The sequence below is a fragment of the Pinus tabuliformis genome, chromosome X (genome assembly GCF_031772625.1).
Source record: "Pinus tabuliformis cultivar Carrire ecotype Pingquan chromosome X, CPIR1, whole genome shotgun sequence".
In the NCBI taxonomy this organism is placed as follows: domain Eukaryota; kingdom Viridiplantae; phylum Streptophyta; class Pinopsida; order Pinales; family Pinaceae; genus Pinus; species Pinus tabuliformis.
In genome coordinates this window covers 541,109,097-541,124,332 of record NC_142308.1, presented here as the reverse complement: position 1 = coordinate 541,124,332, position 15,236 = coordinate 541,109,097, and the positions used below count along the sequence as shown (strand labels likewise).

The following is a 15,236-nucleotide window of genomic DNA, read 5'->3' as shown; positions in this document are numbered from 1 at the left end:
GGGCTGCTGGCTGCCGGCTGAGGCTCATCATGTAGAAAAAGATTCTCCTAGGGATATCACCCACAAAATGGTGGGTGACAGTCCCCATTGAGGACTTCTAGGATTTATACTAAGTCATTAGAGCGATTGTCCATTTAAAGAGACCCTTATTGGGTTTTTGAATCATGTAAAAAGACTTATTATTGAGGCAAATAAGTCATTTGTCACCTCCACACCAAGTCGTCCTCAAGGAGATCATGTCGGCCTCAAACAGGGTAATTCGTGTTGAAGAATCTAAGGCAGATAGCAGTAGATAGATTCTTCTATACTTGATAACAATTTGTGAAATGCTTTTACCATTTATCTTACCTTGATCTTTTTCTTATTATGAGTGTGTGTGTTTACTTCATCAAACTGCTACCAAAACAAAGAGACAAGAACACAAGGAGTTGGCATTCTTCCAGGGCCAAAACCTCTCCCTCTTGGAGAGGAAAACCCGCACGTAATTCTTCTTATAGAGATTCCAATTGACGAACATCAAGACCATGACCCTTGACCTACTAGGCCACTCCAAGACCAAGTCAACAATCCTATCTTACTGTTGAGATCATCATGAAAATTGCTACTTCACCAAGGTCATCATCCATGCATCTTCACTAATATATTCATAATGAGAACATAACTGCTGAACCATGTCTCCATCTTCTCTTTAATCATCACTGCAATTCTCACTGAGATCATTATCATATTGATTAGGCTTCCATACTGAGATATATATGTGAACACTTCACTGAGGTCTTCCTTATGATCTTTCATCATAGTTGTCAATGTGCCAAGATTGTGACTGTTTTTTGGCATACCGAGAGTGTATAACAGTGAGATCATAATCATGTTGAGACTGTGACTATCTTGGAGAATGACGTCTAGTGTGTATAGCTGAGAGTTTCTTACACCAGGATCATTATCATGATAGATATGCTAAGACTATCCTAGTATACCAAGATTGTGATCATGATGAACATCCAAAACCACAGAGATATTGAACCCAGCGAAATACTTGAATTTATGTGCTCAACCGAAAACTGTAATCCTGTACCTTGTCCAAGATAATGTGCCTTGTTAAAGTGATCCAAGTTCCTTCACGGAATCATCTCAGAAAAATGCGAGTTATGTACTTTCCTGCACCTCCGAAGTTTCAGAGGATTCCAAAATTCTTCTGTGTCTTTTGCGGATACCCCAGCTAGGTATATATAGTGGTTTGCCCCTGCATTTGAGCCAACATGTCCACTGAAAAGATGTGACTCCATATGTGAGCCGACTTGATGTTAATATTCATTTTGAGGCCGACTTAACAGTTCTCTTCACCGTTTAGCAGGCAGACTTCTTGATGCTTGACTTGGAGGATTGTGCTTAGTCTTGGAGGGCTAATCTAGTCACTAGGTAGACCCATATAAATTACATATATGCTCAAGAAGAGCTCTTCAACATTATTTTGACTCCTTGACTTTCCTAGACCTATGGAATGAGCAAGAAACTCATTCATATTATTTATAAAAATAATAATTCTTTTTCTTGACAAGTACAAAGATCAAAATTACATTGACAAATACCGAACCTAGTTACACTTTCTTTCAACAATTCGACGTCACCAGAAGCCTATATATACAAGCAGTTCGAATTCATTTGGAGCACTCACACTCACAAGTTCGATATCTAAGAGAATAAGAGCAGAAAAAGTGTGAAGTTGCTGGAAGAAGGAAGATCGAAGTTTGTGCGTTTATCTCTCTCACTCGTGTGGATTTACTAGGATATTTGCTGGAAGGGCGAAGATATTGTTGGGTAGAAGTTGTTAATGGGCTAACCACTGGGTCGAAGTTGTTGCTAGGCTAATTGTTGGGTCGAAGCTATTGTCGGGCTAATTGCTGGGTCGAAGTTGTTGTTGGATCGAAGCTCTATTGCTACTACAAGTTTTGTTGCTAGGTCAAAGTTATTGTTGAAAGGGTTATCATCTACAGAAGGAAGAAAAGTTTGACTTGGTGTGGAGGAAATTTGTGTCTAGTTCAAGAGTCTTGGATCATCTCGTGAAATTATTAAGGAAGTGTTGTTGACTGAGTTTTCCCCTATATGGGGGTTTTTCCCTGGATGTCCGCATATATCTGGTGTCTGTGATCTCTGTGTCATTGTTTTGGTAATTGCTTGATGAACTAAAAGATAAAAGAGGAACATAAGAATATCACAAGTAATTATCTATATAAAGAAAATATTTTTGCCTTTCTAATTTTCTAACAAATAGAAGCCTCATTAATAAAAAATCTTCCGAGGATCAGTTCATACTTTTTTCAATTCAATTTTGGAGCTCTCTCTCTATTCTCTATCTCTCATACTCTTGGACACTTAAGAGTTTTCTTGGAGCACTCTTGGAGGAGTGTGGCATACTTGGAGTTTTGGAGCAAGAAGGCAAAGGAAGAGCAGGAAAATGTAAGAGGACATCGAGATCAGCACCTACAGAGGGTTTTGCTTGCATGTACCGAGTTGCATGTATGATTTCCTTGCTAGTTTTTCCATGCATGGCATATGCATGTGGTTCATTGGTTATGATCTATCATTAGCATGTTGGATTGCCTGGATTGACAGTGATTTTGCTTAAGCCTTGCCATTTCCTGGATAGCTATGGTGTTGTGGGTTTTACTTTTGTTTCCTTGTTGGTTCTCATATTCCTTTGGTTGTGGGTTGAGTTATTAGCTCCTCTTTATAGCAACTTCGACCTATCCTGCAACTGCACCTTCGAGTTGCCCAGAATTTGCAACTTCGACTTGCCCAGGAACTGCAACTTCGACTTGCCCAGAAACAGCTACTTCAACTGCAATCAGAAACTACAACTGCAACTTCCAATTTGCCTAGAAGCTGCAACTTTTCTTCTTCGCTTAGGTAGATTCTCTCTCCTCTTCTTGGTGACCTAACTTCACTGTTGCAACTTGGCTTCACTACAACAATATGTGCCCTAATTTCTTCGCACGTATGGAGAGAAGTAGCCCAAAACAAAACCCAAAACTTTGACTTCTTCTCCTTCCTTCGTCTCCTCTTGTTCGCACTTCTTTTCGTTTCTTTTATCGAACTTATGTGAGTGAGAGGGTGTTCTCCAAATGAGGCCGAGTGCCCTATATATAGGCTTCCTTGAGCCTCCTATTAGGCCGACTTGACATGTCCTTAGGCCGACATGTTGCTCCATTATGCCGATTTGATGCTTGCATGATTGACTTGGTCTTGGAGGGTCTTTTGACTCTAATTTGACTCAAATAATTTTCTTGAAATATGTAACATGCCCAAATGGGTCATTCATACATGACAATGACTCAATGACTTTATAACAAACCTAGAAGCACTCAATGGGTGCTTTGACCTATAAAAATAATTTCCCTTGAGCATGGAACCCATGCCTCAAGACTCAAAATAATAAATTTATTTTTCTCTTTTCATTAAATACATAAATTCATGATTACAATTAACTCCTAGGCATTTCTCGTTTAATTTAGCTTAATCAAGCCTTAGTTTTTTTTTTCTCATAGGGACTACCCCCCTTGGCTTCGCTAGGAGTTAGCCTGGACAGAGGGGTTAAGATTTGAGTGACAACTGTTCAACTCAAGACTTGCCCCCAAGGCCATACCAAGTAGATTAAAGGTTCTCCACATTAGCCCAGGTGTGGATTAGGCAGCAACAAACCATAACACTGAAAGTTTACAGGAATTATATCTGGGAAGCCTAAAGTTTTGAGGTGAAATTTGTCACTTTGTCATAAGCACAGATTTCATGAAATTTCCACAAACCCGAGCTCAATTCCATAGGAAAGGACGGGGTGCAAATTGATTAAGAAAGTGAAAGAGATCATGTGAACTGGCTCAAACCATTGCAAAGCTCTCCCATTCCATTAACTCTCAATGAATGAAACATTCAGATTGATTATGTTTGTAATATTATCATTGTTTTGCTAAGTGTCACTAAAATATTAATAAATTCTCAGATGTATGCTATATAGAAAGACTACACACCAACTTTATTGACTTTATTTGTGCTTGACGATGAGTCAAGATCACTAGTAAAACATAAACAATTATATATTTTCTAAATTTGCACAAAAGAACATACAGATAGCTCAATCTAAAATTATATACCAACCATAATGAAATGGATAGAACCATAAAAAAAGACATTATTAGACTAAAAACTGCGATGCTTGCCCTCACCTGAGTCCTAAATCGATTTATATTTCGCATTGTTGTAATTTTAGGGTGAGTTCCAGTCTGTGAACAATGCATAAAAAATAATTGCATCAAGAAACTAAAAACACATATCTAATATCAATAAAAGTTTGTCCAACAATGCTAACAATGTATAAAGAAAAATGGAAAGGTTGTAGCAAGGAACATCTAATTCTCATGTCAGACAAGCATTTAGCAAACAAGCTAATCACATTACCTCAATAGCATATTGCTCAGCAGGTAACCCAAAAGCATCCCAACCCATTGGATGTAGAACATTAAAGCCTTGCATGCGCTTATATCTAGCAAGAATATCTGTAGCCGTGTAGCCTTCTGGGTGACCAACATGCAATCCTGCTCCGCTGTTACATTTAGACAATAACTTTGCTGTGTTGTTAGCTATAAATATGAGTTGATAAACCGACACTTTTATATGAAGATTGACCTTGACCAAAATCAAATCTTTAAATCTGCTCCTCCTCTATCCAAAAAGAAGAAAGTAACCACCAACATTCACAAATACAAGTACAATGGACAAGTAAAAACCATCATGTGGTTGCCGTCATGCACTTATATGAAGCACCTAAAGATTCTCTACTCCAATCTATTTAGCTAGAAGTGAAACTGAGTTACGGGTCAAGAATAATACAGATGGTGCTCACTGATCTAAGGGTAAATAGTTTCATTAGCCATAAATACAGACGTGGAATTCAATTAAACTGGTATTAATTTCCAAAGGTGAGTGAAGGTCAATGGGATTATAAAAGTTCGCAAAAGAAGACAAGGGAGCAGCTAAAGCAACTCCAAGACAAATAGATATAAGTTATTGAAAACTAAAAGTGCAAATACAAAAGGACAGCAAACTTAGGTTGAGTATCTAACAACAAGAGAGGGAATTCGGAAGATAGGGATAAGGTTACACTGCATGCTCACTTGGAAGGTCCTTGGAATTCAAAGCCACACAGTCACACTCTTGATTTTTAAGAAAAGATATGCACAAAAACAAGAGAAACATAGAGAGATGCCGGTAAATAATAACTGTATTACACTTGAGTCAACTCTACCATGCCTTAGTAAACCTTCATTCGTGTACTTGGTAGTAAAGACTCTGCCATAGTCATCAACTAATCAAAAACTTCACTAGCAAAAACATTACATGTTTACTACATATAAACCTGTAAAATCTATTTGAGTGTTGTATTACTCTAACACCACACATCAACACAAAAAGCAAATTTCCAATTGCCTCCCCGCCCAACCCCAACTCACAAAAACTCAACCTTTTACAAAGAATGACAACTAGTCAAAACAGCACCCAAAATAGAACTACAGCCTTTTATCACAAACGATATGAAGACCATGTATGGTAAAACAAACTCAATGGTCATTGGCTCTTTAGGAAAGCCACATACATAAACATCATATTTTTAGTTGTGCAAAGGACAAGACTATTTGAAGCTTCTCTCCTCCTACAGAATCAGAAACCTGTGATTGGTGGTCCCACCATGGCCAACACTCCATCTAAACAGAGAATAGGATTATATTGAATTCCCCTAGACAATTATTCATCATTGAGCAACCCCTCTACTATTCCCCATGACAGGGAACTTGCTTAAGAGGCTACAATCTAAGCAAACGACCAAACCAAGTAGTCATCACCTTTGTCATTAATGGTATTTACCGCTCAAACTAGCAGGGGTCCTAAAAGGGGATCCTTGAAGGGCTACTACTAGGCTAAGGGCAACAATGGAGTGATAGCCCACTATCACCTCGACTAAGGCTCCCTACTCTTTACGGACTTTCACCGATGGGAGGAGACCCGTTATGATAAGGATCACGAAATGGATGGACCAATGATAGGGCGAGGGGTGATCCTGGAAGCCTATTCACAAGAGAGGCTCAAATATGTGGCTTGCTTGTCTTGGAAGACAAGATGGAAGGCTCTCAAGGAAGGGCTTGGGGAGAGTTTCAAGGGTTAGGTTTTGAGTATGTATTACAAAGGAGATCCCTAAGCCCTAAAATTCTTGTGGAAACTTAGGTTCCAGGTGATCTTTGAAGAATTGGACTTGATAGTGCATGCGACCACACGGGACCAAGTGGACCCAAGGTTAGGTCAAGGGGGCAGGATTTAGCAACCAATGATATGCTTGACCTAATTAGGGAGAGGGAAAGGATCAAGGAATGAATTTTCAATGAAAGCAAATGCAAGGATCCCAGTGAAGTTTCCAGCCTAAGGGAAACCAAGGGCAAGAATTAGTCTTCAAGCTAGGGCTTGCAATATCTCAAGATCCCACAGTTGGAATCTCATGAAATTTGGAGGGCTATTTGAGGACACACCAACACAGTTGTGGACCAAAAATCGAAGTATTTGGATGGCCAGATCGTGAGATAATTGATGCCCTAAGTGACCTAGAGGACTAGACCTAAAGAAGAGGAGAGGGGAGAAGGAGAATATGTTTAAGGTGATCATCTTATGGTGGACCAATGCCAAATCCTTTAGGGAGATTCGGAGTCAAGAGTAATTATTGTTGATTTCGGGTAGCATCAGATGTGCTCTAGCCATGAAAATTGGTGGAGAGGCTAAAGCACATGAGATCTCCAAGACCCAAAAATGGTTTTGGCAGATTCTAACCGATTTGGGAGATATTAAAATAATTAATATTTTTAATGGAGTTCCTAAGTCTAAACTTAAGAAAAATAAAATATTAATGGTATTAATATAAAACTGGGTTAGAAGGTTCCAAAAGTCATGGATCAAGCCAAATCTAATCTTAGTCGTTGATTAGAGATTTAATTTCGGTCGTTGAAGGACCAACGAGAAAAGTATAAGAGGAGGCTTGAGGGTCAGTTGGAGAACACACCAGAACGATCAGTCATTCATTTTGCTAGAGCGGGGCTGCTAAGCAAAAGTGAATCAGTGATCAGCAACGAGGGGCAATGAGTACGAGGCAGAGAGGCAGGGACAATACTGGGAGACCAACACAGAAGCAGAGAGAGCCAAAGCAGCAGTCAGTCCAGACCACACAGAGCCCAGCAGAGATAGCGCAGATCCTAGAGAGACTGCGACATCCACGCAGAGGGCAGAGGGAGTGATGCAGAGGCTCCCAGAGGAGGCACAGTGCCTCAGAGGGCTAATGCAGAGAGTCCTGGGCTAATGCAAGTCAGCAAGAGGCTGACGCAGAGGCCAGAAGGGCCAGCGTTGAGCTTCAATTGTGCTGGAGAGGGTTTCTGTGGGACAGGTTTTCTAAATACCTGTTTCCGGACATAGAGGTATTGTTGCCGTATATTTTTCTCTGTCAAGTGAGCCGGTTTAGGCACCTAATTGTACTCTGATAAACTGCATAATAATGTAACCCTCTGAATAGTTGCACTGGCTTTCCCGCATTGGGTTCTTCCAGGGACATTGGTCCAAAAATAACGGTGTCACTTGTGTGCTTGTTTTCTTTCAGTTGATGATCTGTAGATGTTGATACTATACTTGTGTTTATTTTCAGTATTTACATGGTAAATAACTTGTTAAGTAATTAAACAAGTAGGAAGAAATAAACCAAATAGTACAGAAAGAATTTCTAATGGGTTAAACTTAGAAATTTCAACATGGTATCAGAGCGTGGTTGCAAATCACGGGAAAACTGAAGGCATCAGTCGAGCAGCGCATTTGTAGTAGATTTAGTTGTCCCGAGTGACAGAGTTGATCCTTGCAGAAGGCGACAGAGGGAGGAGTGATGTAGAGGGACTGTGTCATCATTCTGGGCCAGAGAAAGGCAGTGCAGACGCTAAGTGAGGCAAAATCAGGCTCACGCAGAGCCATGCATAGGACAGGAGGACTGACGCAGTTGGCTGGGGGAGCTAATTTGCTGGTGTCGTGATTGCACAGAACCAAGTAGCTCAATCCTTCAGTTATTGAGGTATAGGAGGCTATGGGTAATTTGCGGAGCGAAGCTGGTGGGGCACTACAATCAGAACAGTACCTAATAGGGCAAGAACAAGGGGGAGTTGCTGCCGAGGAGGATTTCTAGCCAAGGAATCTGGATCAGTGGTGCAGTTGCACAGACGATAGGAGTGGGGCAACTTGACGTTGGCAAAGGGATTTCCAGAAGGGAAATCAAGACTCAAAGGGAGTCGAACTGAGAACTTCCAGACAGGAAGTTGAGAGACTCAGCAGGAGTCGAACAGAGGACTTCCAGGAGGAAAGTAGAGAGACTCGGAGGAGTCAAAAGAAGAGAAGTGATATGGTCGAGAATGGGCTGAGAGATCGAGATAGGTTGGATGGAGCGTCCAACTTTGTGGTCTGGAAGGTCAGGATCTTGTCCATTCTAGACAAAGGAGGCAATGGCTAAGGCTAAGTGCATCATCCTTGATGGGGTCAAGGATCATGTGGTACCACATATTGCCAAGAAGGAAACGACAAAGGAGATGTGGGATGCCTTGAAGACATTGTACCAGCATACTTCCGTGCAGAGGAATATGCTCCTGGAGAATCAGCTAAGGGCATACTAGATGCAAAAGGGAGAGCAGATAGATGTCTTCCTCGGCCAATTGAAGGAGATCGGCCAGTTGAAGGAGATCCGTGACCAGCTAACTTCCATAGGGGCCACGCTAGATGAGGAATTGATGGTGAGGACCACACTGAATGCAGTTTTCGAGGATTGGGGGGTATTTGTCCAGAGCATACTGGGTAGGACGAGTCTTCCAGAGTGGGAAGAATTGTGGGCGGCTCTTAGACAAGAAGAGATCAGACGGCTTACCAAGGTGGAGATTAGCAGAAAAGGGGTCAACATCAAGAATGAGGAAGAAGAGGATGTGGATCTAGCATCTGCGGGAAAGCAGGAGAAGAGGAAGAAGAAGGACGTCTCCAAGGTCACGTGCTTCCATTGGGGGGAACTGGGTCATTTTGCGAACAAATGTCCTACGAAGAAAAGCAAGGGAGAGGCTTCGAACTCAAAGGCAGCACCTACAAAGGCGGGAAAAAAAGTCGAGGAGGAGGACGATTGTGCCATGAGTGCTCATGTGCCACTTGAGAAGTGGGGAGACATCGAGCTGTAGTCAGGAGGACTACAGGATATAAGGGGTAGGATCCTTGAGGTACCCAACCTCTTGGATTATACCTTGCTACGGGAGCCCCGAAGAGTAGTAGCAGGACTAGCGGACGCAGGTAGAAATGAATGCGGATGAAGCGGCAGAGAGTGCTATAGTGCAGGAGTCTCCGGACAACGCGAGGCTAGCAGGCTGCAACAGTGCGAGAAGCACGGGAGTGTTGCACTAGTGCAAGATGGCACAGAGAGGTGAGCAACGGTGCGAGATGCAAGGAGTTGTTGTAGCAGCACATAGGTCAGTAGAGGATGTGTAGAGGATTTGAACACATCTAAGGACATAAAGAAGGGAAGAGGTGAAGATATTCAATCCTACTTCATGAGGATTACTGAGATCAAAAATGATCTTCTTTTGATTGGAGAAGCTATTGCTGATGGGGAACTCACTCTCATTGCCCTTGTAGGACTTCCTTGTGAATGGCATGTGTTCAACACTACTATTCTCAACAATTACAAGATTCCAGGTTTTGAAGAATTGCTAACTAGATGTTCTCAAGAAGAGACAAGAATGATGGAAATGAATATGCCTTCAAATAGGAACGACCCTACTGCATTCTCCGCTCATGCTAAAAAGAAGAACAATGCAGGTCAAAGAAACAATGTCAAGGAAGGTCGGGATTCAAAAATGGAAGAAAGGAAAGATGCTTCATTTGTAACAAGTTTGGCCACTATGCTAGGGAGTGTCCTAATAGAAGAGATACACCTCATGATGATGACAACCACAACAACAACAATTTTAGAGGCAACAACAATCAAAAGAATGGCAGGTTCATCAACAAAGGAAAAAGGAATGCTCCCGCTACTCAACATGGAAATGTTCGCCCTCCCAAAATATCAAGAAACTCTAGGTATGATGAATCTAATGTTGTTGATAACACGTAAAAAGAATTGTATCTTATATATGCCCTCTCTATTGCCTCTCCTCTGGATACTTTGGGAAATTGGTTGATTGATAATGGTACCTCAGGCACTAGGTATAAGGAAGCTCTTTCAAATCTAATTGAAAAGGATACAAATTTGGAAATTATCCTTGGAAACAATGCCACCTATCCTGTGAAGGGAGTTGGGAATGTTACTATTCAATTGAATCAAGGTAACACCATTCATCTACAAGAAGTACTATATGTACCCGATCTAAAGAAGAACTCGGTATCTATCTCAGTGATGGAGGACAAAGGATTTAACGTGGCATTCATTGATGGAAATGTACGTGTTTGGAAAAGAAATTTCAAAGAATCATTTACTCTTGGATTCAGGGTTGACAGCCTATATCAAGTTGGAGGAAGTCCACTAGGAGCCATGTCTTGCGATACATCTCTTTAATCTGAATTATGGCACTGAAGGTTTGCTCATCTTCATTATAAAGCCCTACCCGATGCGAGGAAGATGGTAACAGGTATGCCCAAATTTAAAGTAGAACATGAAGGTGTTTGTCAGGGATGTGCCAAAGGAAAACATACAAGGGGACCATTCCCCTAAAGTGATAGCAAGACTACCAACATATTGCAATCGGTTCATTCTGATCTATCTGGTATGATGCCCGTAAACTCTTTGGGAGGATATTTATATTATGTTATCTTTGTGGATGATTTCTCTCGCAAAACTTGGATATATTTCTTGAAGAAGAAGGACGAAGTATTCTCATGGTTCTGTTCTTTCAAAGCCTTGGTCGAAAATCAAACCGGGAAGAAGATCAAAATATTGAGGACCGATAATGGAACCAAATATGAATCAAATGAGTTCAATGACTATTGTAGAGAAGTTGGCATTAAGAGGGAGACTACTATCGCATATACTCCTGAGCAAAATGGTGTTGCTGAAAGGAAGAATCGTTCTATTATAGAAGCCACTCGTGCCATGCTTCATGATCAAAGCCTTCCGAAGTTCTTATGGGCGGAAGTTGCCAACACTGTCGTGTACGTTCAAAATAGATGCCCTCATCAAGCATTGGACTCCACAACTCCCGAAGAAGTTTTCACCGTTAAGAAACCTGATGTTTTATCACTTTAGAATTTTTGGTAGTCTCGTATAGTTTCATGTGCCAAAAGAAAAGAGAAGCAAATTGGATGCATCTTGGAAGAAAGGAACATTTGTGGGCTACAATGAAACTTCTAAGGCATATAGAATCTATGTGCCTGGTCAAAGAGAAGTGGAGATAAGTCATGATGTCGCCTTCGATGAAGATGTTGCCCTTGGGAAAATTAGTAACCTTCCTATTCTAAGGAAGGACAAAGAAGCAGATTCAAGAAAGCAGGGAGAATCGTACGATGATCCGATGCTCGATGTTGAAGGACCAATGGATCCCATTGATCAACCTCCTCGTGAGTCCTCCTCCTCGAAAAGGAGACCCTCATGGCTTAGGGAAACTCTCGAAGATGTCGAGAGACATGTTGCACCATGGGGGACATTTTGTGAAAGTAAGAAGCCGAATAGGAATCAAAGGTACTTAACTGCCATGAGCACCATTGTTCAATCTAAACCTTGCACATTCGAAGAAGCTATGAAGCACCAAGTTTGGAAGGATGCTATGAACGAAGAGTATGAGTCGATTATGAAGAATGATGTCTGGGATGTGGTCCCTAGACCCAAGGACAAATCCGTTGTCACCTCGAAATGGCTCTACAAGATCAAGCATGGAGCTGATGGAAGTGCTAAAAAGTTCAAGACCAGATTTGTTGCTCGAGACTTCTCTCAAAAGGAAGGTGTGGACTACGATGAGATATTTGCACCTGTTGCCAGATATACCACCATCTGTTTGATTATAGCCCTTGTTGCCTCGCAAGGATGGAATCTACACCAAATGGAAGTCAAGACCGACTTCTTACATGGTCCAATTAAGGAGGAAGTCTATGTAGAACAACCTGAGGGGTTCGAAGTTCAAGATCGTCAAACACATGTATGCAGGTTGAAGAAAGCCCTCTATGGGTTGAAGCAAGCTCCCCGAGCTTGCTATGAGGGGATCGACAGCTATATGATGAAGCTAGGATTTACAAGAAGTGAAGTTAATTTGAACCTTTACTTTAAGGTTAAGAATGATAGACCTATCATCTTGGTACTTTATGTGGACGACCTCTTTTTGACAGGTGCAAACCCTCTTATTCATCAATGTCAAAGGGAGTTGGATTCCGAATTCGAGATGAAGGACCTAGGACTGATGCATTATTTCCTAGGGTTGGAGGTCTAGCAAAAGCAAGGTGAGATTTTCCTTTCTCAAGGAAAATACATTGTGAAGCTACTTGAAAGATTTGGGATGGTGGACTGCAAGTCTGTGACTACTCCGATGGAACTTAACTTCAAGAAGTTATGCAAAAGTGTTTTTGGGCCCAATTTGGAAAATCCTTATGAGTATCGTCAACTTGTGGGGGCCCTGATGCTCTTGGTGAACTCTTGTCCGGACATACGTTTTGCAGTGAATACATTGAGTCAGTTTATGGTCGAGCCTCATCACATACACTAGATTGCTACCAAGAATCTCGAGATATCTTCGGGGCACAATCACCTGTGGACTGAGATACACTACCGAGAATGTGAGGCTCCATGGTTATTCTGATGTTGACTGGGCTGGCAATGTTGTGGATCGTAAGAGCACATCTAGATGTTGCTTCTCTCTAGGTTCTGCTTCGATATCCTGGATGAACAAGAAGCAGAAGTCAGTTGCTTTGAGCACCGCTGAGGCTGAATGCATTGCTGCTAGTATGGCCTCCTGTAAAGTTGTTTGGTTGAGGAAGCTCTTTAGTGAGTTGTTTGGACATGTGCTGGATACTATGGTGATTTATTGCGACAAGCAATGTGGGATTTATCTTTCTGAGAATCTTGTGTTTCATGACCGCTCCAAGCATATTGATATCAGGTATCACTTTATCCGGGATATGGTACAACGGGGAGCAATAAGGCTCTGTCATATTAGGATTGATGATCAAGTCGTAGATATTCTTACGAAGCCCCTAGGGAAGGTCAAATTCTTAACCTTCCGTAAACAACTTGGAGTCGTGGAGAGACCCTCTCATGAGGGTCCCATTTGATTTGGATATTGAGCTCTAGGAGCTCCAGGGGGTTTGGGGTACTTCTTGGAGTGATGAGCAACCATAGGGTGAGTGGTTCACCTTCCCCTAGTGGTGCGTTGTGTACAGGGTGAGTGGTTCACCTTTCCCTGTGATACGCCATGTTGATATATACATAGGATGAGTGGTTCACCTCCTCCTATGGCATATGAGCAGGATGAGTGCTTCACCTTCTCCTGTCGGCACATCCTACCCATGCAGTCCGGGACTCATGGGAAGTACCTATCATCTTGCGAATGAGTAGGGAAATGAGGATAGGGACCATAGTACTACTAATGGACGCAACGTGTACTACTGTACTCCCTATGCTAGGATGTTTGATATTGATCTAGGATCAATGGAGACTGACTTCGAGTCAGTGGAGAGTAGTATGATACACTCTCGGTTATTGGAGATGGACTTCAGGTCAATGGAGAATGGTATGATACATTCTCGATCATTTCTTCTTCATTATTTCTTCATAGTTCAGCAGAGCAGAGCAGGGATGACAGGGATGGTACAGATTGTCAAATGGTTTGGCAGGTGGAGTTTGGCCCTAGTTGCCAAATTTAACACTCCCTCTCAACTAGGAATTATGATTTATTTGGTTTATGGACACATTGTCAAGGTCGGCCAACAATCTAATGTAGGCTCAAAAGCCCAAAAGACACATCTATTCATCGAAATCCTCAATGTTGCATATAAATAGAAGGTGCATCTACCTCATTTGGACATCATTCATTCTCACACATATCTCTCTCTCCTCATCTTATTGGGTCGTACAACTTCAGGGCAGCCTTCTCTCTCTCCACACATGCAAAGGACATACTGCGTTTTATGTTTTGGGTGTTGACCGAATTGCAGGAAGAGTTTGACCAACGTTGACCGAGTTTGACTACGTTTTTCTTGGGGAATTTTCTGTTTGGGCATGCCGCATTTCTAGGCATAGAAATCGAGGCAAATGGGGTTGTTTGACCAGCGTTGACCGTAGGGAATTGACTGCAGACTTGACCTCTATGTTGACCAAGTTTCACTGTCATTTTCTGGATAGTTTTGGGATGATTCGGATGATTGTTGGAGGCCAAGTTGACTGGGTTTGACTGAGCTGATTTAAAGGAGAAATTCTACCCCGATGACCAGCGTTGACTTTCTGGTTAAGGCTTCCTGTGGCTGTTGTTTGACTGGACATATTTGACTCTGATTAGACAAGTGAATTTTGCATATTGTACTCTCTCTTTGTGCTGAACTTTTGAAGAATAATAAGAAAATTGAAGTAAATTTCTCTTAAGCATAGAACATACCATTATTATCTAAAATTAACACGGATGCAGGCTTAGGGACGGCTTGGTTTATTGTAGAGGTGGCATAGGTTCCACTCCTGGGCTCACACAGGGGAAGTTGATTGCAAGGGAACTGCATGATGCACTTCGGGCAAGACAGTCTAAGGTGTCACATGAGCCTGAGGGACGGTGGATGGTAGACTTCGTCTATAGGAGGGCACCCATACTCCGAACAGTATCCAGATGTATCGTCGGGAGTTGGGATAGTGGACTTCACTGCGTGGTTTGGTAGGAGTAGGGCACGTTGGCTTGCACGAAACAGACTCCTGATACTTGGGGTCCACCCATGGGATATATACGGGGATCATAGATGAGGGTCAGATGGGTTCTAGCAGGTAGCAACGCTACACAATGACATTTCGCGAGTAGGAGTTATGAGATCCCAATATGGTTGGGGAATCCAGGGATCCGGTTGGCGGGTGGATCACTCCCATTGGTGATGAATAGGGTCATGTCAAAGGGTGATCCAGTTCATCTTGAGCTTGACATCATGGAGGTGCTTGGTTCAGATGCGTTGGGACTCCATAG

General features: G+C 42.0%; 1 protein-coding gene across 3 annotated transcripts in view; it reads right to left on the bottom strand.

Moving 5' to 3' along the window:
- The window catches only part of EMB2369 (tRNA synthetase class I (I, L, M and V) family protein), a 279,373-nt gene that overhangs the window by 230,381 nt on the left and 33,756 nt on the right, over window positions 1-15,236 (bottom strand). For all 3 annotated transcript variants that reach the window (XR_016264120.1, XM_089446857.1, XM_089446858.1), the window contains exons 2-3: window positions 4,453-4,597; window positions 4,221-4,277 (exon numbers count right to left, since the gene is read on the bottom strand). Coding sequence is in view for 2 of the 3 variants with exons in the window: in XM_089446857.1 (XP_089302983.1) it covers window positions 4,221-4,277; window positions 4,453-4,597 (202 nt within the window). In the remaining variant the exon portion in view is untranslated. The remainder of the gene's footprint in view (window positions 1-4,220; window positions 4,278-4,452; window positions 4,598-15,236) is intronic.